The sequence below is a fragment of the Athene noctua genome, chromosome 2, assembly GCF_965140245.1.
Source record: "Athene noctua chromosome 2, bAthNoc1.hap1.1, whole genome shotgun sequence".
NCBI classification, from domain to species: domain Eukaryota; kingdom Metazoa; phylum Chordata; class Aves; order Strigiformes; family Strigidae; genus Athene; species Athene noctua.
Window position 1 is genome coordinate 162608055 of NC_134038.1, and position 24283 is coordinate 162632337.

The 24283-nt window shown below is 40.5% G+C and overlaps 1 protein-coding gene across 5 annotated transcripts in view; it reads right to left on the minus strand.

Annotated features, from left to right (window-relative positions):
• SUGCT (succinyl-CoA:glutarate-CoA transferase) overlaps nucleotides 1-22748 on the minus strand; it is a 333192-nt gene extending 310444 nt beyond the window's left edge. For 2 of the 5 annotated variants that reach the window (XR_012633080.1, XR_012633081.1), the window contains exons 1-6: nucleotides 22457-22748; nucleotides 18681-18732; nucleotides 18514-18587; nucleotides 15516-15601; nucleotides 14680-14730; nucleotides 7682-7802 (exon numbers count right to left, since the gene is read on the minus strand). Coding sequence is in view for 3 of the 5 variants with exons in the window: in XM_074898183.1 (XP_074754284.1) it covers nucleotides 7682-7802; nucleotides 14680-14730; nucleotides 15516-15601; nucleotides 18514-18587; nucleotides 18681-18732; nucleotides 22457-22598 (526 nt within the window). In the remaining 2 variants the exon portion in view is untranslated. Of the gene's footprint in view, nucleotides 1-7681; nucleotides 7803-14679; nucleotides 14731-15515; nucleotides 15602-18513; nucleotides 18588-18680; nucleotides 18733-21724; nucleotides 21764-22456 lie in introns of those variants that run through there. The other 3 variants (XM_074898183.1, XM_074898186.1, XM_074898184.1) reach the window with 3 other exon arrangements.
• Between the last annotated feature and the right edge of the window lie 1535 nt (nucleotides 22749-24283).

A 24283-nucleotide genomic window follows, 5' to 3' on the forward strand; every position in this document is an offset into this window, starting at 1 on the left:
AGAAAAACTGCTCAATTCTGATTAAGTAACATACCTTCTGACTTTTAAGGAGCACATCTTCCAGATTTTATATTCTGCTACAATATGTGTCTATTCAGCTGAACCAGTCACCTCCGTATACATTCCATTAACAAAAAGCATTTTACGTAAAAGAGTCTAATCTTGATCTTTAAGCCGTATAAAAATGAGAATTTTGAATGTTTTCAGAATTTCTCACAGAACGTTTCTGCTGTTCTTAAGCACAACACCAGGGAGGGAAGCATGTTTGTTTTGCTACAGTAGAAAAAACAACTTGCTCTGTTTACTTAAAATCTCAAAAATTTCTGTTCTTTGTAGTGAAGACCTGAAAGAATGGGAGACCTTTTTGTCACAGCTATGTTTTTTTTATTAATGCTGTTATTTTTATTTCCACTAGAAAAATTCTTAAATCCAGCTTTAAAGTATCATGGGGGCTGGGAAATATGCACTCTCCAAGGAAATATTTGTTATTGCTTCAAGGCTAAAATCTCCAAATATTCAGCCCATGAAGCGCACGCTGCATCATATCACACATCCCAGCAGATTGTTCTGACAAATGTACACACAATGTCCCCACAGACCAAATGAGCATGTTCTAGTCCAGGTTTTATTTGTATTTACTGCTCACACTTACTGTGCATGAGGACAGCACACAAAAACTGAGCATATAAAAGGGTATCCCCTCTGTTCAATCCCTCCTAGCTCTGCAGTGTAGGAAAGGAGAAACAGAAAAAAACGAAGGTTAGAATGAAGGTTCTGAAGGACGGGAGAACATGATTAGTTGGAAACAGAAGTTGGTAGGAAAATACGAGCCTGACACCAAAGGAGGTCAGTGACACTGATGTTTGGTGAGGAACTGGAGAGGGGAAGAGTCTGAACTGGCTAAACTGGGCAATCATGGCTAGGAAAAGACAGGGGAAGTGTACAGGCCAAGAAGGAAGGGAAATAGATGTGACAAAAATACCAAGAAGAGGGCACAAAAGCATCATGTAGGTGGCAGGCTGCAAAGAAGAGTAATACTAGTCTGTAGGCCATCAGAAGTAAAGGGAGGCTAGGAGGAACCATAAAGTACTAGAATTGGGATTGATTAGACCAGATTTCATGGTGATAACACAACTTAAAGCAAGGAGAACAAAGGAAATAAAAAAATGCAAAGTCAATGACATCGCTATGATATTTTACCTACCATCCAGAAGGAGAAATAAGTTTAATGTAATACATACAGGTGTTGTTATATTGCAGGTGGCACATATGAACCATTCATGACCACATGACCAATGTAATATACTCTGAGGACAGCCCAGCCTCATCTGGCTCAACATCAAGCAATATAAAATAGAAATTCCTGTGTAACAGGACATACAAGAACAGTTTCACACAGAGTGCACTCATTAAGCATCTGAACCACTTCAAGGATCTGGCAAATAACCTAATCCATCACCAGGTAGTGGTTACTAACACTGTAACCATGAACACAAAATGCTGCGATAAAAATGTTCTAGAAGGTGAGACCTTAAAAAGAAAAGGCTACCAGTTAGTGCTCACTATCCATTAGCAACTGTCATGGTTTGAGCTCTGAGGGCAACTGAGCACCATGCTCGCTCCATCCCTTCTCCCGCAGCACTGAGAAGGGCCAAATAAGCGAAACCGTTGCTCACTCCCTCCTTCCCCCAAGCTCTGGGAAGGAGGGAAGCAGAAGACCCAGGAACTTGAGATAAGGACAAGGAAGGATGACCTCATCCTTTAAGGCACAGACAGAAAGCAGACTCCTTAGGGAAGAAAAAAAAGAACATAAATTTAATACAGACACTAACAACAACACTTAACAGACAGAGTAGGACAATGAGAAGCATAACCACATCTTGAAAATACCTTCCCCCACCCCTCTCTTCTTCCCAGGCTCAGCTTTGCTCCCGGTATCTCCATCTCCTTCCCTCCAATGGCACAGGGGGCAGGGAATGTGAGGTGTGGTAAGTCCCACCACTTCTTCCATCTCAGGGTGGGGGAGAGAGGGGAGGAAAATTCTGGCATCTCTCCCCTGCTCCAGCGCAGTCCCCCTCTCACAGGAGACAGTCCTCCCCAAACCAACTCCGACATGAGTCCCTCCCACGGGCATGTGGGTCACCCCCGCGTGTTGCAATCCTCCCAGCACCAAACTACAACAGCGGGGCCTTCCTCCCATGGGGTCCTGGTCTTCACTGGGCACAGTCACCTGGGTCGGCGTGGGGCTTCCCACAGGCCGCAAATAAATATCTGCTCCACTGCAGACCTCCATGGGTGGGGGACAGCCCTGCTGCCTCACCATGGGATACAGGGGACTCTCTGTTGTGACATGCCTCCCCCCCTTCTGCTCCTTTCTTCCAGTGACATCAGTGTTCGCACAGATATTCACCTCAACTTCTCCTCACAACTCCCCCAAATGCCCCCAGATTCCCCTTCTTAAGTACATTCTCGCAGAGGCACAGCCCCTGTCACTAACTGGCTCATCCTCGGTGCAAAGGCAGGTCCGACTTGGAGCCAGGGGAGCTTTGAGAAGCTTCTCACAGGGCGTCACGGCTGTAGCCCCCTCCCCTGCTACCAGAAAACCCCACCACTCAAACCAGGACAAGACTCCGAGGTCTGAAGGCAATTGCAAGACCCATATTTTCACACAAATTTTGTCACAAATCACTGTCTTTAAAAAGTGAAAGCACCGCTCCTCCAAAGTGACAACAATGATAACAATGTGACAACCATGATAACAATTAAAAGAATCATAACTATTTGAGCACACCCTCTCTGGGGTAGCACGAAGGAAGGATATAATACAGTCTAGAGTCAGAAAATTACCTACCATATTTTTGGATGGCACCTAAATTTAAAAAAATTTAAATATCCAATTTGATTTACTTATACTTGCATTCAATAACTGAATGAGACCAAAAAACCAATAAACTTAAAGACATCTTGATCACAGCTGCTGTATAAGTTATGATGTAGGGTGAAACTGATTCCTTCAAATTACTTGCTTATTAATTGCATTCCATAACTATGAAGTTTAAACTTGAAAGGTAATATGGTTCCAAAAATAAGAAACTAAAACATTCCAGACAGTTCCATTAATGAGTTAACTAAATGGATAAAGGAAGTAGTGTCCAGTAATCATTTGTAATTTTTTTAATGGACCAGCTATAATGTCTTCAGCATGTATACTAACAAGAGAATGTAAGAAAATTAAAAATCAGAAATTGGAAAAACACTTTGATTCTGACACACCAGACATGTTTATTTCTTGGTTATTTGTTATCAAATGTTATGCCAAAATGTCTGCCTCTACATATTATCACATCTAAAGCATAATGTGGTTCATGATCGTCATTAACAATGACCAATATAATTTTGCCTGTTAACAATAGTTATGATACATAAAATACACCCTTAAAAAAAAAAAAATCATACTCAACACTGGCTGAGTTAAACAGCATAAACTATTCCAATCTCCTGCTCAAAGACCTCAGAACATAATTTACATTATATTGTGTATGCATTATCCTTCACAGGACTTGCAGACAGCAAAGGGCTTGAGAACTAACATATTTCTATTATCTCTTGCACAGCCTGTACATGAGATGCCAAATGATGGATGAAACCCCACTGTTTAGATGTAAAAGGAGTTGCTGTAACCAAGATAATTTGTCTCAACAACGTCCAACATTTGGGAAGACAACTAGTCCATTTAATTCAATGTTCTAGGCCAGCACACCTCTTACATCTGACAAACAATATTTCTCTTTGGATCTTCCTTAACTCATATTTTCCATACTCCTAGCTAGGCATTTTATATACACATAACTTTCTATGGCATTACTAAAAAACCTGAGACTGTGTTCTCAGCCTCTTCCTATCTGAAATATTACATCTGAGCTCTCAGGAACCTACTAGATTCAGTGTGTCTCAGTTCATTCCACTTCAGTACCAGTCCTTATGCTTTTACATTGCCACAAGCACAGCTCCTGTTTTGAGTGGAGAACTGAGCACTTCTTGATGACCTTTCAGAAGGCAGTTAGCTGCTTTCTACACCAATCTCTCACAAAACCAGCCATCCAAGTTCAGATGCCTCAACTTATATCAACCTGGGTTTTGGGTCAAACATTGCAATGCCCAGTGCCAAAACATCCAAGATACTGCTTACAGACAAATTTCTGTACCCAAAGCCCCACTATTTTTAATAGGCCTCCACATCCAAGAAACCAGAAGAAAAAGCGTATCACTTGAACAACATGAATAGCTAACAACATGGGTGAGAGGTGCCTTGCAAAAGCAAAGGATTGCCAGTTAGGTCCACTGTTTGCTTCAGAAAAGGAAAGTGAATTTAATTCCTATGTTTACATGAACAGCTTGACATGTTCAGTTACTTTTTTGTTTGTGTGTTTGCACTGGCAAAGTTATGACAGGTCTTAATAACAACACAGAATCAGACCAAAAGTTCACCTTACTTGGATATACAACTACAGGTGATTTACAAACATTCATTTATCAATTTGTTCCAAGAGCCTTTTATATTGGATATTCGGAGTAACAAAGTTTCTCAAATTGAACCCTTGCAACTCCCTAACCTTCCCCATAATAAACTATAGTGTACATAAACCTAGCTATCATAAAGATGCTTTAATGCATTTACCAACCTCCTTTGCTGTTTGTCTAGCCTTATTTGTGATGGAAAAACAAAAAGAGTTCTTCTGGTCTTTTTCCACAGGCCTTCATGTTTTAATCTGAGCTGCTAATCCAAGCAATTTTTATCAGTCAGTATTTTAACAATTTAATCTCCTTTTCACTGATTTTGTAAGCTAGACATTACTACATCAAACATCTAGTCTCTTCCCATTTCCCTTCACAAAAAAAAAAAAAAAAGGCTATTTGAACATAGTAGAGTCAACCACAGCACAGAATGGTGCTACAAAGGATACAGAGCTTTTAGAAAACAGTCAGAAATTCTTCTTAAATCAGTTTTCTGCCCAATTGTGACAAAAGAAAATTTACTGCCTAACACCATCATGCTCTCTCTATGACAGATGTACATTCGGTCCTAGCCTGTTGCTTAATATATTTCCTGCCTTAGACTTAACTGATTTCTGATATGCCTTTTTTTAAAAAAAGGGTACTAGAGATTTTATGTCTTTATTCCTAGAACATGTATCATCCTTAAATAGATACCCCTTGTCACCTGCTGGCTGTCCAAGACTTAAGGAACCATAATTTAAGATCACAAATTGTTTTATGGGTGCCTGACAAGCAACACTTAGCTCTTACCTCCTGAACACCTTCAACCTCAAATGATCATTGTCAATGAATAAACACAAAAAAATCTTTAGTTCCGTATTTATGTATTTTTTTAATATTTATGTGTTTTTCGTTACGTGTAAACTCTGTGCTACACAAAGCTTTAAACAGCAAAATTGTATGATCTTTGTCCAACTTGTTTTAACTGTAAGATGAAAGTGTGCAGGAGGTGGAAACAGAGGTAAGTGACCTAGAAAGAGGATAGAGTGGCTGTTTGATCCTGCAAGTATATAGTTAGGAAAGCCAAGGTTCACCTGGAGTTGAATTTGGCAAAAGATGGGAAGAGCAACAAGAAAGGAGTCTGCAAGCAAATCAGTGACAGAAAGACAACTAGGGACAACGTGCACCTACAGCAGAATGAGGCAGGGAAACTGGTGACAAAGGACATGGAGAAAGCAGAGGTATTTAATGCTGCCATTGTCTCTGTATTTCCCAGGAAAGATGGCCCTTGGGAGTCCTAGTCCTGAGACTAGAGGGAAAGCATGCAGCAAGGAAGACTCACCCTCAGCAGAGGAAGTTAGGGAGCGCTTAAACAGGACATACAAAAATACGTATCCTTGTAGCAAAGGAGGCCAACAGTATTTTGTGATGCATTAGGAAGAGTGTCACCAGCAGGCTGAGGTCCCTCTACTCAGCACTGGTAAGGCCACATCTGGAGTACTGTGTCCAGTTCTGGGCTCCCCAGTACAAGACAGATATGGACTTAGTGGAGCAAGTTTAGCACAGAGCCACAAAGATGATTGAGACTGGAGCGTGTGACACATGATGAGAGGGCAAGACAAGTGAGACTCTTCAGCCTGAACAAGAGAAAGCTCGGGGGGGATCTCAGCAATGTCTATAAATACCAGTGGGAGGGAATGAGCGAGAGGAAGCCAGACCCTTCTCAGTAATGCTCACTGACAGGACAAGGCCATAGGCAAATTTTCCCGAAATGGGAAAATATTTACTGTGAGGGTGATCAGACACTGGAAGAGGTTGTCCAGAGCAGCTGTGGAAATCCTCAAAACCCAGATGGACACAGTCCTTAGAAACCTGCTGTAGCTGACCCTGCCTGAGCAGGGGGGTTAGACTAGGTGGTTTCAAGAGGTACTTTCAATTCTATGTTTCTGTGAAATTAAAGAGTATCTTTTCTTAGGATCCCACTTCAAGTAAGGTTTTTGTCTATTATCAGTAAAATACAAAAGCATTCAAAAAGCTGACATGTAGTGTGAACGGAAAAACAGATTTACCAAATGAAAGGCCTCACGTAAACTGTAGCTTGGATATAATTTTTATTCTATTTCATTAATTATGGGTACAGCAACTAAACAACAGGGAAAAAAGCAAAAACCACTTGACAGATTCCAGCTGAGATTACATGCACAAGTAAATGTGTAAAACATTGTGGTAACTAGCCATTGACCAACCTAAAGATGTATTTAAACAAAGAGATTCTCAGCAAGCCCTGAATGTAATTGCTTTTCTGCTCCTGTCTTCTTCAGACATATGCCACACAAACATGATAAATACATCCCAACAGACTAAAAATCTATTTGGTTCTTATTAAATGACATCAGTACGCAGTAACTAAAAAGGCCAAAGCCATTTATTCTTCAGAAATTGAGGCATAATAGGTTTGTAAGTAAGATTTTAAACCAGTCTACAAATATCTGCAATATCTGTATTTTAATTTAAGTGTACTTTAGCAGCAGACTTCATATGCACAGATCCTTTAATTTTAGTGCCTGATCAAGATTTTTTGGGGTGGTTTTTGAGCAGTTCTTCAGACTTAAAATTATTTTTACATGTATGCAGTTCTTGACATTCGTATGTCTACTTTCCTTTCATTCTTCCCAGCACTTATCAAGTACCTACAACTCCCCTAACGTTTCAGTTACCAGGTGATAGACCGTAGCAAAGTAATGTAAAACTTCCATGAACGTATAACTTCTCACTTGTAAAAGAGACAGATGATTCAGTGTAATAAAGAACACTGAGATTGGAAACCTGCAATATGTAAACTGATACAGCAAAACTGCTGGAGAAAAATAAAAATAATCTGAGTTTTCAACTAGTTCAAAGCAAAATCCAAGGAGCTCAGCCAACCCTAGCTCATTTGAAGTCAACAGGAACATGTCAGGCTGGCATGATAACGCCACTGTCGAACAGCTTACAAACTGCTGACATGGTTGCTGCCTCCCAATTTTTCTATACCTGTTTTTGAATGAAACAGTCAAACTCACCTAGTTTTTCAATTATCTTAACTGACATCAAAATAATATACTTCCATACAACCACATGATTTTTATAACAAGATGACTGGAAAAAAGGAAATAATGAACACAAGTAATGGAAATTAAAATACCTGTTATTGAACAGTACACTATGTGAGGAGCAATCTTTTTAATGTCTTCATAACCTAGACCCATTTCAGCCAGTTTCCCAGGGATGTAGTTTTCCACAAAAACATCAGACACCGCTGCAAGCTTTAGAAAGAAAAGGATGAGTAAGATTTGTTAATGAGCTTCCAAGAGTTCAATAAATTCCACATGTAACTTAATGTAAAAATCTCACTAATCAAAATGGTTCGAGTCTTTCTGACAAAACAAAACTTACAAACCTGGACAGATATTTTTTGTCCTGTTAGACCGTGCATCTCTGCAAACTACATATTAGAGATACTGTGTATCCAGAAAGAAAACTGTCAAAATCCTAAAAAGACTAGACAAAACTATAAAATAGTTATAGAATCAGTATCACATGAGTTTCCCAAGACTTGACAATATTTTACAGAACAATCATAACCTTTATACCCGCAAATCACTTGAGAAAAACAAGAAAGAATGCATCTTTTTTCCTCACACTTTCTCTACCTTAGAAATAATTTTATAAATTGTTTTTCATTTTAAAATCATTGATTACAATTACTGTAACTGAAATCATATAGCTCACTTCTTGTATGTAGAACCAGAATAGGGAACCCAAAAATTTTATTAGTTAAAATGAACACCTTAAAGTCATCTCAATTAGAATAGTGCTGTCAAGCTCTGCAATGTGACTTTCCCCATCAGATCTAAATGAATTACCAAGTCCAAAAATCTACTGATGTTAAAGATCATTTAAGTAGACGGACTCATGCAAAGCATTTGACACTGTCCCACACAACCACCACGTCTGTAAATTGGTGAGACATAGGTTTGCTGGAAGGACCCCTTGGTGCATAAGGAGTTGGCTGGATGGTCACACTCAGAGTTGCGATCAACAGCTCGATGTCTGAGTGGGGAGCAGTGACAAGTGCCATTCCTCAGGGATCAGTGCTGGGACCAGCGCTGTTTAACATCTTTGTTGGCAACATGGACAGGAGGATCAAGTGCACCCTCAGCAAGTTTGCCAGTGACACCAAATTGTGCGGCACAGTTGACATGCTGGAGGGAAGGGATGTGCCATCCAGAGGGACCTGGACAGGCTGGAGAGGTGGGACCGTGCAAACCTCATGGAGTTCAACAAGGCCAAGGGCAAGGTCCTGCACATGGGTCGGGGCAATCCCAAGCACGGGCTGGGCGAGAATTGGACTGAGAGCAGCCCTGAGGAGAAGGACTTGGGGGTATTAATGGACAGAAAACTATGAGCCAGCAATGTGAGCTCGCAGCCCAGAAAGCCAACTGTGTCCTGGGCTGCATCCAGAGCACCGTGGCCAGCAGGTCAAGGGAGGGGATTCTCCCCCTCTACTCTGCTCTCGTGAGAAACCCCCCCCTGCAGTGCTGTGTTCAGCTCTGGGGACACCAACATCAGAAGGACAAGGACCTCCTTGACCGAGTCCAGAGGAGGCCACAAAGATGATCAGGGTCTGGAGCATCTTCCCTGTGAGGACAGGCTGAGAGAGTTGGGGGTGTTCAGCCTGGAGAAGAGAAGGCTCCAGGGAGACCTTACAGCAGCCTCCCAGTACTTAAAGCGGCTACAGGAAAGGTGGGGAGGGACTCTGTATCTGGGAATGTAGTGATAGGACCATAGGTACCGCTTTTAAACTGAAGGAGGGTAGATTCAGACTAGGTATTAAGAAGAAATTCTTCCCTGTGAGGGTGGTGAGACACTGGCACAGATTTCCCAGAGCAGCTGTGGCTGCCCCCTCCCTGGCAGTTGGCCAGGTTGGACGGGGCTTTGGGCAACCTGGGCTAGTGGGAGGTGTCCCTGCCCGTGGCAGAGGGGTGGGAACTAGATTGTCTTTAAGGTCCTTTTCAACCCAAACCATTCTGATTAACATAAAACCTTCATGGGCTTTAAATTACATCTTTTTTCCTTATAAAAGTTATAGATATATATATATATATACACACACACGTTTCAATAAGACTAATTAAGACTTCCTGAACCAATAGAACTACACGTTAAAAGAAAGATGTATGCCTTGGGGGAGTTGTAGGGTTTTTTGCTTAGTTCCTCCCTGCCCCACCAGGAATTTAAGAAACTATTCCCTGACAGGCACATATGTTTGTGCACTTTAAGCAGAACCTAAACCATTTAGTTTCTTAATGCTATTTGCATCTGAGAGTCACATTCTCTGACACTATGAAGTTGCTGTCTGATTAATATATAAAAGTGTATTCTATAATTCTATAAACTAATGTCATCATAACAGCAATTACAAGCATTTTCATTCTTACGTGTTGGCTCTTCAGCTGAATTCAAGGCCAAAGAAGCTGCCAAGCCAGCAAGCATTTAACAGGAAAGACAGAAACTGACTCTTATTCAGACAAGGCAGCACACAACTTACGAATGTTTTAATTGGATGCACAGAAGAGACAATAACATTTACAGAAACTGAGTTCAGCATACAGTAAAAGTGCATCTTAAAATAGGTTATTAAGTATTTTTAAAGTGGCTATGTCAAGAACCTGTAGGACTATACTAAAATGGGAAACAGTCAAGATTCTTAATAAGCATTGCTGGGTTTCAAAGTGGACAGCTGGTTGGTTTAATTCATTATTCCATAGAAGTGAACAGAATATAACTTTGTGTAAGTAATTAAAAAATACGTGTTTGTCACTAGAAGGTTCTCAAGAAGATCCAGTTTTCCACAGAGCTAAAGCAATTGCTAGTAAAAACAAAATTAGGTCAGTCAGGTCTACAGCCTTCTTAATCCTCTGTGCAGGATTAAGATCAAGCCACCAAAGTAAGGTAAGGGGAACACAATAGGGGCAAGCTATTTGTTCTTTAATACTATGCCTTTATGAAAAATAAAGTTAAGGGGGCTTTATTTTCTATTTAAATCCTTCACAGTTCATACAGAAATACTTTTCAAACTGGTAGCACTACGGCCTTAGCTTAATTCATTCAAGAGAAAATCAGCTGGAACTTGTGCATTGCTTTCACTGTGATTCTATAACCTATCCAATTTACAGTGATTGTATGGGCTAAAATGGTTTGAGAGCTGCTGTCCGTCTCATACTGAAGAACCATCATCTCCTACAAGCCACTGAGGAAGAAAGCATGACACACAGGTCAGAAAGCACCACACCTTTGCACTGGGCAACACACATGGGATGACGACAGTGCTAGGTGAGGACTCAGTGGGCCCAGTTTGGCAGCGTATATATTCTCAAAGAGAAACAAACGTGATTTTTCAAAACATCCTGTTAGGTGCTTTGCCAGCTCTGCCACTGAAGTGTTCATGACACTTGGAAATAGTCTTTAATGCATAAAGGCGGCAGTCTGTCTATAGTACATTCTTCCATGCTCACTGAACAAAGCATAGGCACCCAGGCTTCTGCCATTCAGAGTCCGATCCAAAAAAACTGTATGTTCTTAAAGCTCAAAGGGATTTTTCAGTCTCCATGGGGTTTTGAGTCCACTGTCAACTGAAATTTCACACTTCATGTCCTACAAGTCCTCTGAACACATCACTTGTGTTTTAAGCTCTACTAACAGAACAATACAACACAGATGTGAGTTAGAATACTATGTACTCCAGATAGGACACTGACGTGCTCAACATCTATACCTCAGGAAAGGAAAAAAGGCATCGTGCATGCCCAAGTAGTCATTAAATTGAATAACAATAACAAATAATGATGCTATTAACTTGATAAAGCAAACTATTCATAAGATTTGGAGGTTTTGTTTGGGGTTGGGGGATTTGGTGGGTTTTTTTGGTTTTTATAAAACTCCACACAGAGGAAAATATGCAGTCACACATATAAACATATATACACAAATACGTATTTGTGTGTGAATTGTGTGGATATCGAGTGAGAAAGCATGCGTAAGACACGCTGACCTATCAGCTAAAGGTAATGAAAAGGAAGAAGGAGTGCCATCACCTCCCAGCAAACTGAATTCTCCCAAATTCTTCATGAAAAACAGAAAACTTAATTAGTTATGGCTAAATACTCAGGAGAAAGGTATCCTCAGGGTTCTTAAAATGAGCTTCTGATAATAACTGCTGAATAATGCTCTAAAGAGATACTGAGTCATACTACAACATAAGGATGTCAGAGCATGGGACTGGTGCAGATACCATCACTGAAGAGAAAAAATAATTTTCATTCAAGAACACATACAAATATTTGGAAGGCAGTTAACAGTGAGCCAAAAGCATTAGGAAGGAAGACAGGGCTTAAAGTGACACAGAATAAAGAAACATAAAAAAAGAAGACTAAAGAATAGTTTTGTGGGAATCATGTAACAGCGTAATTAAGAAAGAGCAGACCCTTGGACAAGTATTTTGTAGTGCTGTGACATAGGAAGAAAAGCAGACAGGAGTCCTGATTTTTTCAGCTCACTTGATACTACTGGTATATATTAATAGCTGAATTATCAAGGCTGTGCTTTTGTCATATCTGAAGACTCTCTACTTCTTTGTTTTTAATATGATTCTAGATTCTGAGATTTGCCTGCTTCTATCCATATGGAATTTACAAGAGGGGGAAACAAAATTTATTCTAGCCATGCTACCTTTCTTAATAAACAAATTACAAACTTATTATTTTTCTTTGTAGGGCTTAGGCTCGGGACTCAATACATATTTATCTATGAGTAACTAGTGTCACAAACTTGAATTTCTCCTTGCCATCAATTGCTTTATAGACATGAACACTACTTTTCATAGTAACAAACACATTGCTGAGTAATGCTCAATTATATACACAACTGTCCTGATGTTACCAGGAGACAACTGAAAACAAAAGCCTGTTATAGATAACGTTCTTTTTTGACAAAACTCCAAACATAAGTTATATTCTGGTTCCACTGGAGATGCAATAATAGAATGTCAAGCCCTCAGCACCGAATACTTCCAAAAACTATCACCCTAAATCAAGCAGAATGAAGAACAACTCCACAAGTAGAGTCACAGTTCAGTAATGCCTCATCACCTCAGACCACAATGTTGCTATATCACAGACAGGGATGCCATTGATTTAAGGAACAAAAAGCTGTAGTGGTTATGAAAACAACTTTATTAAAGAATAGAAACTATAAGAAATTACTTTGTCACAGGAAATCTCCTCATTTCCACGGCTAGCATGGTAAGTATCTAACAGAGGTAGTTCTCGCACTAGAAATTCCCTAACAACACGTCTTAGGAAGTAATTTTCATACATACGTGACTATTTCAGTGACAGCTAAGGGAAAAATTAATATTGCTGCTGGCAGAAACCATTTATCTGTAGCTCTGAGTACTCTTACTGCCAGCTATCCTATCTTCAGCATCATGATAGCTCCACATTACAGTGGTACAAGAGAGCTTACCTGTAGGAAAAGGGTGGGAAGCCCGGCACTGAGCTGACAGAGAGGATGCTGCTCTTGCATGACAAATGAGGGAGAAGAAAGGTGCTGCTCTGAATTTAAAATTATGTGGGATTTGAACACAACCAGGCACCTGAGCCTCAAGCACAAAGGTTATATTGCAAATTCTTAAGTCACCAGCTGTTCAACTCCACAGACCATAGAAAGGTTCTCCACATTGCAGGCAGAAAGTTACACATTTAAAACCAGAATCAAGTAGCAATCTTCCTGCCCAGATGTCAAGATGAGAAAAAGGGAACTTCCTAACCACAAATAGTGGAAATCACATAAAAAGCTTACACTAAAGCTGTCTTTTCTCCAGCTCATCCTGACTCATAGGCCCAGCTGCCCTTAATTCTTCAAACAGGTCCAGCCCACATACATAGAATCAGTGGACATCTTGCATAGTTTTTCCTTTCACCATTTTTAAAGGTCAAATAACAAGCTAGTCTTCTTATGCGAGAGGAACAATCTTCATAGCCCTTATTTAGAATCTGACTAGTTTATCCAAAACCACATCTGTGTTCTACCATGCAAAATTATTCCAAATTACAGTGTCTGTTTCCAAAACCTTTACAAGATAAACATACAGCTTCATAACAAATCAACAATAAATAGTTCCATTCTGCAAAGAGAAAAGGCACTGCAGAATCCTGGGCTTACAAACTCCAAAGATTTGCTTATGTAGTATCTATACACAGCTGACAGTAAAGGAAAATGGTCAAAAGTATCAGACAACCTATTTCCATTTAATGCAATATTCACAACAAAAAATAATACCAGACAAATTCCACTTATTGCAGGCCACATACAGTCCCACTGTGAAAAAATGCTTGGAACTGATTGAAACAGTAACAGAAGCCAGCTCACCCTCTTCAATGTGTTAGTTCTGCAGGGCTAAAAACACAGCACGAGCCAATAGCAGGTCTTCTGTTTCTCAAGATCAAAAAAGGGATGACAAAACACAAGTTTCACAGAATGTGAAATGTGGTGCTTTTATTAATTTTTCAATAGAAAAAATGGATCACCCTTAAAAGACCTTTACATTCTGAACTCAAATACTAAAAAAAAAAAAAAACCAAAACAAAACCCAACAAATACTAAGTTTGACCTACAAGACGGTATTTCTCAAAGATACACAGCAGCTCAAGTCATGAATACACTGTAACATTCAAAAGCCTGCAAATACTGGAACCCAGTATGTCCTCTTTGTAAGCTGCTCACTGACTTCATCAGATCAGTCCAGCTTAAATCTTTATAATCAAGAAGTACAGCAAGATCATATACCGCAACATTAAAAGGAGAGCACTAAGCTGTTAGACCTTTTACTCACAATATTTCATTTGAAGCTTCTGATGATGTTTTCATGTACCTTTTATATTTAAAAATCATTAGAAATTACACTGAGCATTGAGTCCAAAAGCACAGAGTACAGAGGCTACATAAGAAATTTACTGGACACGTACATATTTTTAATTATCAGAAATCAAATTAATACTTCAAGTGAAGATAGTTTATTCTTTATTATTCAGGATCAAAATAATATAAAATAGGCACAGGTTGCACGCTACCGAAACCTACCTCTCTGATTAGCTTTGTTCCTTTGGAATCCTTCATGTTGATGGCTATACTCTGCGGATAAAAAAAAACCCACCTGTCATTTATGTGAAAGCCCCTTCTGGGGATTATCAGCCTCTTCTAAAGATAACAACAGTCAAGTTTCACACTACAATCAAATAAATAAATTTTAACAAACACCCCACCTCCCCCTGCAAAAAAATATTCTGCGGGTAAAGCAAGCTGAACTATCTTGATAATGGATCAGAGAAGCACCAAAAACATCTGACAGATGTCCAGCTGGGAGTTGCACTGCAGTCTGTTCACTGCATGTTTGCACAGCACCTACTACTGCCAGTACAGACGGGGACACCAGAAACATTTGTTTCAATGGCCACAAGCCTTTAAACAGCTCAAGCACATCATGAAACTTCATCTAAATCCTGAAGTTTCCCAAGCTACCTTCAGCCAACCTAACCATGGTATGATGCCTGCTCTCCTCCAGCTCCAGCTGATGCAGGGCAGCTGAGCTGATGCACCTGACAAAAATAATCCTTTAAATAAAATAACCTTTACTTTCAGCCAGGTTCATTTTCAGGCAATTTGCAACAGCACCTGAGGTCTGGCAGAATGACTCCTGCCTTCAGAATTTGCCTCAGCTGACCAAAGCACCACGCCTGAGGTTTGAAGCCTTTTTTGTTCAAAAGAACTCTTCATTCTTCTCCTGAAATTTATTCATCATAACTGAAGGCTGGTGTAACTATTGCTCCATTATACATGTTAAGAATCAAAGAAGTGTTACGTCTTCAGTTGTAATTACAGAAAACACAGGTTAATGTTCGTTACAGTGTTCCATTTACCTTTTTATTTCTGTTGACACTGAGAAAATAAACACTCTCTGTTCCAGCAAAAGGTGGCCCCCAGGCTCTTGTATCATCACCAGCTCCTGAAAGAAATATCATCACATTTTCAGAGTTGTCCAAAAACACACTGCCAATAAATAAAAAGAATAAAAAGTTTTCCTCCAGTGTCATATTTAAACCACCTAAGCTTCACTTAGCAGGCAGGACAAAAATTAGTTTTATATTAGGATATTTGTGTCAAAAAAAATCTAAAAGTGAGCGTGATTAAGCAAAGTGAGAACAGTGTTTGCTAGTGCTAGGGTTACTTTTAGGCTTTAAAATATTAATATACAGCCAGAGACCACCAATATATTTGTGGGGTTTTTGATTGGGTTTTTTTGTGGGTTAGGTTTTAGGGGTTATTGGAGGGGAAGAAGGTTTGCTTGTTTTTTTAACTAAAGCAGAGCTACCATAGCATTGTTTTAGGCAATTCAGAAGAATTTAGTGGGAGCTTTTGCCCTGCACTGATGAGCCACAACTTGCTAAGCTGCATGCTGTAGAATACCAACAGAAAGCAGCGCTAGCTGTAGCTGGTGCAAACCCCCACCTCCAGCCCTTCCAGAAATGCTCCTGCCTTACAGAAAGGCAAGATGGCATTAAAGCTGCTGCAGACATTGATGTTGCTGTATGATTTATCCTTAATTTCCAACTTTAAACCTTTAAATGTCACGAAGACTGGCAATCTATTTTAATTAGAATTAAAACTAAGACTGGCAATCTATTTTAATTAGAATTAAAGCTAAATTTAAATTCAGATATAATCATCACTCTGAGTGCTAGCAAGCATGCACACTCCTATATTTATTTCAGTATCTAGACTTTATCTACTTGTTAACTTCATGTGAGTGAAAACTTTCCTTAGTGAGGCAACACAGAAGACTCTTTGGTACTAGCATAGATACAGAAACAAGCTGAAGGACCTTTAGTCTAACACAATACAGCCACTGTCATAATTATGCTATACACTATGGTAACACAAAGTCTTAAGCCATTTAAGATCAACTGTGGTAGAAGTTAACACAAACATTTAAATTATTCATCATTATTTGTACTGTTCAGTACCTCAGAGAACTATTTGGGTTAAACTGGGAATGCTGGGGGAAGAAAAAAAAAAAGGTATCTCTTCTGTATATTACCACTTTGAAGCCCTACAAAACAAAACATTTCAGTAATATTTTACATGTAGGACACTAATGTGGCTACTACCCTTTATGGATTAATACTCCTGTGAAAGTAGACACCTTCTCACAGGACGAGCTATTTACTCACATTCTGAAATGTTTTAAATTCAGAATTCTCAGGCTGCCCTTCTCCTTCAATCACAAAACAAAACTCGTAAGAGCTGGAATGAAAATCTCCAAAACCATTACTTCATACTTGATTCCTGACATTGCTCCACTCCTACTACCTAGATACCTGGAATAATATCACTGTCAGACTCATCTGATAGAAAAAAAATTGATGCAGCTTTTGCTCTGTCACAAAAGTGAAAGCATTTGAAATAATAGTGAGTGATTAAGGATGACCCATAGGTTGACATGCCAAAACTTTTGTTAGACATTGCATGTTGTTAAATGTTCAAACATTCAATAGTTCCTGTTTAGAATAAAATATAGGGAATGTGATGTGTTTTAGTATATCAAGTGTGTAATTACCTTCAACAGCTCTTTTCAAAACTAATAATAACACCAGAAGAGAGAAACTTAAAACATGGAAACTTAAAGAAGAAGAAAATGCACAACATCACAACATGCAGCTGCTATGGCAGAAATACATGCCTCAAATGCATAACGATGCATAAAACTGAAAGCCAAATGCAGGGAATATTTCTAAAAAAAGAACTGAATGCCATGCAATTTGTTACTCTTCTTGTATGGTCTTATGAACTAAAAAGTGTAATTATTCCATAAGAATGAAGTATTTTTTACCACTACTGAATCCTCAACAACTCTTTGAATAAGTGCATGTGCTGAGTGGAAAAAGAAAACCATTGTGTTAAGCTACAATACACAAAAATAAAATAAATTCTACTTATGAAACTAATTACCCAAATCCAATCAGACTCAGAAGGAGCTACACAAGTTTCTGCATCTGAAAACACACACTCGAAGCTCGTTAACCTCAGACACTTTCAGCACCAGCATGAAGATTTTCATGCAAATTCAGAAATCTTCCCTTTCCAATGAACTCCCATCTCCACCCATACAGGAATATCAGATCCTGGGCTATTATTTTCTGCATGAGGTAGTTGTATCTTTACTTATGTTTGCTTTGCACAATTCCAAAGAAAGATTTCTCTGACGAGGTAATTTTTAATTAACAACCTGAAACTTTACTATAATATTAAAACTATTCTCAGGATAAAGTTGATATAGTATGCCAAGTCACCTTATACTCCACCAGTCAGAATGCTTGCCGTTCCCGCTAGGATCTGTATGATACTACACAAAAACAGTGCTAACAAACAACATATATATTTTTTAAATGCTCATACTACCTTTTTAACTTGTAATAATAAAAATATAAACAGAAGGTGAAGTTCCTGTTTCCAAAATTATAGTGCCTGTCATTTTATCAGTATTCTAATCCTGAGTAGTAAGGTGTATTTCTATATAAAATTATCCAAGATCATACATATATAAGCAAACCTACTAATAACTAGTTCTCTACCGTGTCAGAAATAGTACGAGATATAAAATGTTACCAAAACCTAAAGACTGCTGGCTCAAAAAATATACAAATAGCTACAAAATTAATTTCTTCTTAGCACAATACCATACACACACTGCCACCAAAAACACACCGTCACCAAATAAACACAGTGCCTTTCTATATATTTTCAAAAGCTTTCAGTCTTGCATTTTCAGTCACGTATTATTAAAAATAGTAAAACAAGTATTTGTTAAACTACCCCACATTCTTCTTATATCTAAAATAGATAATAAAAAAATCTTACCTGGTCTTTCCACTTTGATAACCTCAGCCCCTAGATCTCCCAAATTCATTGTGGCAAAGGGCCCTGCAAGCACCCTGTAATATTAAAATGAGATTGTTTTCTTAGTTTTTCCTATCAGAATATTTGGATCTAGACAGGCTGTTCCAAATTACAGACAAAACACAAACCTTGTTAAATCAAGAATTTTCACACCATCCAATGGCTTTACATTACTAGCACCTGACAAGAAACAGAAAACAGTAACTTACTCTTCAGTTCTTTTTTGTGAGACACATTTCTCATCGTTTGTCTGAAACGCTGATTTTATGACACTCCCATCTCCTCCCTCATCTTCCTCCCCAAATAAGGGATAATAAACCTTTCTACATAGGTAGGTTGTCAAGAGTAGACTTGCAAAGTTGAAAAACCTTATGGCTAATATTGCAGAACCTATTCTAAATACCTACAATAAAGCTACATTTTAGAGATATTTTTATATGTGCCTTCCATAAACACTCATATGGCTTTTAAAAACTAATATGAAGAAAGATCTGATAAAAGCATAGCAACTATCAGAATTTCACAAACTAAAGTTAATGGGTAGCAGACCAACGTGAAGCACAGCATCCTCAACAAAGTGTTTTGACCTGTGTAGACCTATGCACTTTGCATCACACAAAAAGAGCATCTGCATTTCAAAAAAAAGAGGTTACAAAACTGAAGACAGAATATAGGAACCAAAGAAATACACCTTCCATCTTTAACATTCAATGGCAGTCACACATGCAAGATAACCACTAGAAAATCACAATGCTTTCCTGCTTTGCCTCACCCTTTGCAACCTCACTAGCTCTAAGAAACAGCAATGGCAATAAGCATCATAGAGCAAGCAATCTCACAGTCCAGACCACAGGTTTGCCACCTATGTCTCGGGTGACCTTGGGTTGTTTTCTGCTAATTCAGTGTCTTTAAATGCAGACTGGGGATGCAAACACTTCACACCACCCCACATGGAAGGTAATTTCACTACTACTTGGAAAATGGTCTCATACCACCAAAAAAAAAAAAAAACAAAAACACCAACCCAACACCTGGCCAGTAACACCACAAAATTAGACAATTTTTGCATCTCTTTTTGGTGTTTGTCCAGGTAAGAGAAAGATATAAAACATGGGGAAAAATGAACACAAGAACCCCCATGAATTCAAGCATAAACTTTTTTACAGACCAGGAGGGAGAAAAGAACCACAGCCCCTCAAAGCACGCAGGGCAGTGTGGTGCATCTCCGGAGCCATGGAGCAGCGAATGCCTGTGGTACCTGCTCCACACTCCCTCCATCAGACCCGAGCCGCCACCCTTCTGCCACCCCCATAACTCTTCCTCCTCCCTTACTGAATATACGGTAAAGAGATGGATACAGAAAGGTGTATATATAATAAAAAAGCTATAGAGATATGAAGCAGCACTGGGAATTCAAGGCTTCTGCTAAAATGTTTTCATTCACTGTACTCAGTGAGAACACTTGCAACCCATTCTTCGAGACATCTTCCTCGGTTATTAGCAATCACTCCAGAGGGATCTGGGTTTAACAGGCTTTAGTTTTTAATACAATATGCAGACCAAGCAGCACATTGGAAATGTGCTCATCTAGGAGTGGCCACGTATCTTGCACATTTCAAAGCCTTTAGGAAACCTCAGGCTGCCACCTCTCTTCAGCGCTGCACACCTCAGTGAAAGTTTCAGGTGTGGGCAAAAGCTTGTGCTAGTGCCCAGTAACCACCACAGATCCTCCAACGTAACCTCTATTTTATCAAGCTGGCTCTAGTTGAGCAAACACTTAAGCATATGTTTGTCTCTTAAAGAACTGAGTGCACCATGTGCTTCACAATGGCATTACTCTGTGTTTACAGAAAATATGTACACAACAGCTTTACTGAAGAGCACAGCTCCTTAAAAACACATATATCTATCTCATTTTAGTTAACAAAAAGGGTCCATCTTCCTCTATTCTTTCCACAGCTTTTAAAGATGCGCTGTCTCACTCAAAGGCTCACTTATTCTCCTCCTGAACTAGCGTTTAGCGTTACTGACACACTACCAGAACAGCAGCAACTTTTCAGAGCCAACAGGTTCTCTACCTGGGGCTGGCTGAATTACAGGAAACCATAAAGATATTTCTCAAAGAAGCCTATAAAGTGTTAGCCTGTAAATATTCATTTATACGTAACTAAAACTGATGAACCCTTACCAATTACCGTATCACTCACATTATGGGTAACAGCTCCATTCAGGGATTAGGCCTCTGCTACAGTTGGAAGACAACAGGAGAGTACCATTGTTGTTTCAGAGACAAACAGACCATTGTGAATTATTTTTTCTTAATGCTGATAAATAACACTCATGTCCACAATGACAAAGAAATGCTAGAAAGGTATCAAAAGCTTGCTTTTGAAAATCTGAGAAAAAATAGCCCCGTTAGTCTCTTCAAACCAGAAGCGCACAAATATTCACCAAAGAAAACATAGAGGACCTAGATTCGCATTCCAGCAAGACACTAATTTGCTGAAACAATTACAATAGAAAGACTTTGGACTGCTAGAGAACCAGCAGCTCTGGTACACTGATCCCGAGTACCAGAGCACTACCAACCCCTTATTGGAGGAACAAAAAGAAAAAAAACCACACCACAAATGAGCAGAAGAGATCAGAATTGATCCGTACTGACCAGCACGTCCCAGTCTGTTGTTTTTTTTTTCCCCTCTCCTTACTAGCTTCTTAACAGGCACATACCCAAAGTTAAACATTTCCCACAGAGTGTTTTTTGTTGGAATTCTGGCTCAATAGTCTAAATTCTCTAAAATGCGAGCTCACATTTTTCTCTTGTATTTTTGCTTTTAATTGTTCCAGTAACTTGGTGATAGAAAGAAAAATCCACTTGCCCAGCTAATTATATCCTATTTGTAAATTCTTTATTGCCACGCTGCTCAAATTTACTGTAAATTAGATAGTCAGATGTATCTCTTGTAAATAATTTGATGAAAAGTAAAAGAGACCCACTCACTCTCAATAGGATTTAAACTCTTTAGTTAAGCCTGGCAGGTTGTCCCAAGGGTGGTCTAACATAAAAATGTGCGTAAGCAACCAACAGAGAGATCATTCTACAGAACAGAATGTTCACGCCACATGTCAAAAAAAAAAAAAAAAAAAGAAAAAAAAAAGCTTTCCTTTATACCTGTGACAGAAGAGAGCACTGAGAGCTGATTAGCACATTTAATATTTTTGCAGGAATGCAAGTTGGCAGTAAATAGATTCCGTCCCAATTACATCCAACTCCAGAGGACACCTCTCCTTAAATCTATTGTCTCTGATTGCAAAATCGATACTTTTTAATTTATACATGCAGCAAGTAACCATCAAGTCTATCACTACCGTGGGTTAATGCTCCATCAGTAGGTACACTCCTGGCAAGGGATGCCCTTGGTACGTTCATCTTAGGAACCAGAAGTCCAAACTTCCTCCGATTCTAATGCAATCAACGCAACTGTTAGTATTTTCCCACGTTATTAAATCGCAGAGTAATCTGCAAGCCAGAGAAAAACGGCTGTGTGGCAGCTTAGTTTTATTTTTCTTCAGTAAAAACCACTGTACGAAGTTAAAGAGTGTCGTAACCTTTGAAACGGTCAGGCCTAGAAGGGGAAGCGGGCACCGGCCCCCGCTGGCTGCCGGCAGAGCTGACCCGCTCCCCGCCGCAACCGCCGCGCAAAGTCCAGCTGCCGCCGCCGCGCTCCGCCACCCGGCGGCGGCGGGACCCCGCTCGCCACCCACCCCCCCGCGATCCCGCCGCGGCGCCACAGGCCCCGCGGTGCCGGGGAAGGACGGGGAAGGGCTGGGAGCGGGCGCAGACCCGCCGGCGGCCACAGGGGAGGAGAAGAGGAGGAGGAAGAGGAGGGCGCGTCGCGGCTACCTGCCGGGGGGACGCCCCGCGCCCCACCGCCCCTGCTAGACGGGGAGGAGGCGGCGGCGGAGCTCAGAGCCCTGCGGCCGGGGCTCCCCCACAGCCCCCCGCCACACCGGCGGCTCCTTCCTCCCAGCCCGGCACGAAGCATCTCCCCGCGCCGGGCGGAGCCGTTCGGGGTGTTCCCGGGGTGTTCCCGGCGCCTCCCCGCTGGCGCCGCCTCCGCGCTTTCCCGGGCTGAGGGCCGGGGCTGCCGCCGCCATTCGCCTGTCCCGTAAAATAGTCCCTGCGGAAAGGCTGCCGCTCCCGCTTTTCTCGGTGTGCAGGGCGCAGGCGGCTGGACTGGCAGCGGGGAGGCGCCTGGCACGTGTTGCAGCGCTAATTCCAGTGCCTGTGTAAAAACCTCACTGCTTAACCAAAACTGAGCTAAGCTTTTCGGGCTGTGACATCCGATTCCCGGGCAAACCAAGCGGGCGGTAGCTAAGAATTTGTACTCCCGGTTCGGTGTACAGACTGCAACATACAACGTTGCCAAAATGGGGCAGCGGCTGAAGGAACCGGGGGGGTTAGTGTGGAGAAGAGGAGGCTGAGGGGAGACCTCATCGCCCTCTGCAGCTCCCTGACAGGAGGGTGCAGAGAGCTGGGGATGAGCCGCTTGAACCAAGGAACAAGCGACAGGACAAGAGGGAATGGCCTCAAGCTGCACCAGGGTTAGACTGGCTATTAGGAAGCATTTCTTTGCAGCAGGGGTTGTTGGGTGTTGGAATGGGCTGCCCAGGGCAGGGGTGGAGTCCCCATCCCTGGAGGGGTTTGAGTCGGGCTGACCCAGCGCTGAGGGATCTGGTGTAGTTGAGAACGGTCAGTGTGAGGTTAATGGTTGGACTAGATAGTCTTCAAGGTCTTTTCCAAGCTTGATGATTCTGTGAATAAAAGTAAAATATCCCCACCACGGGATACTTCTGCACTTACAAGGTGGGTGGTGGTACTGGACACCCTTCAGCCCTCTCGCTAGCACAAGGTAGATCCTTCACCTCAGTTTGGCGTCACTGAAGGTGCAATATCACTTACACTGTAAGCTGTATCTTCAGTTGGATATAGCTATGGAAGGGTCAGCTTGAATTGACCTTCAAGGAATTCTTCCTTGAACTAAGTACTTTCAGGCTATTTTTAGTTTATGTTACGTCAGAGTGTAAGTCCTGTTACAGGAACATCACGGTGTCTTCTTGCCCTGTAAGAGGATAAAAAAGCCCCCACAGAGGTTCAGCATTTATTTACGAGAAATACCCTGTGACAGTGACAGCTGCATCTCAAGAGCAGCTGAAACTTCGGACTGCCTAAAAATGAGCATTACTAATAACAAAGGCTTTAGAAGTGTTACATGTCAGACAACCTGACTGCTGAGGAAGAACACAGAGAAAATCTATGTGAATAGCTTGTTGACTGGACATGCTACATGCCATGAAAAGTATAACATGAATGCTTAAAGTCCTAAAAGCAATTAGATTGGTCAACAAGAAGGAATTCATCGCAAAACTATACCAGTATAACTCAACCCATGTGTAACAATATGTCTTTTTCTGGAATAAGATTGATCAGACAGAGAAATTGATGCTTTGTTAATAAACTGTTCTGTGTAGACACGGCATTCCTTGCGTGCATAATAATAGATAGAAAATTGGTCTTCTAGAGAAGATAAAACAATGAAGGATTAACAAAAAAAGTGAGGAGATTTAGTCTCCATTTTAGAATTGCAAGGGTAGTGCTCCATGTTTTCACAGGGAGGCTGTAAAACAGAGTGGAGAGCTGTGTTCAGCAAGAACAGAAAGTGAGTTATCT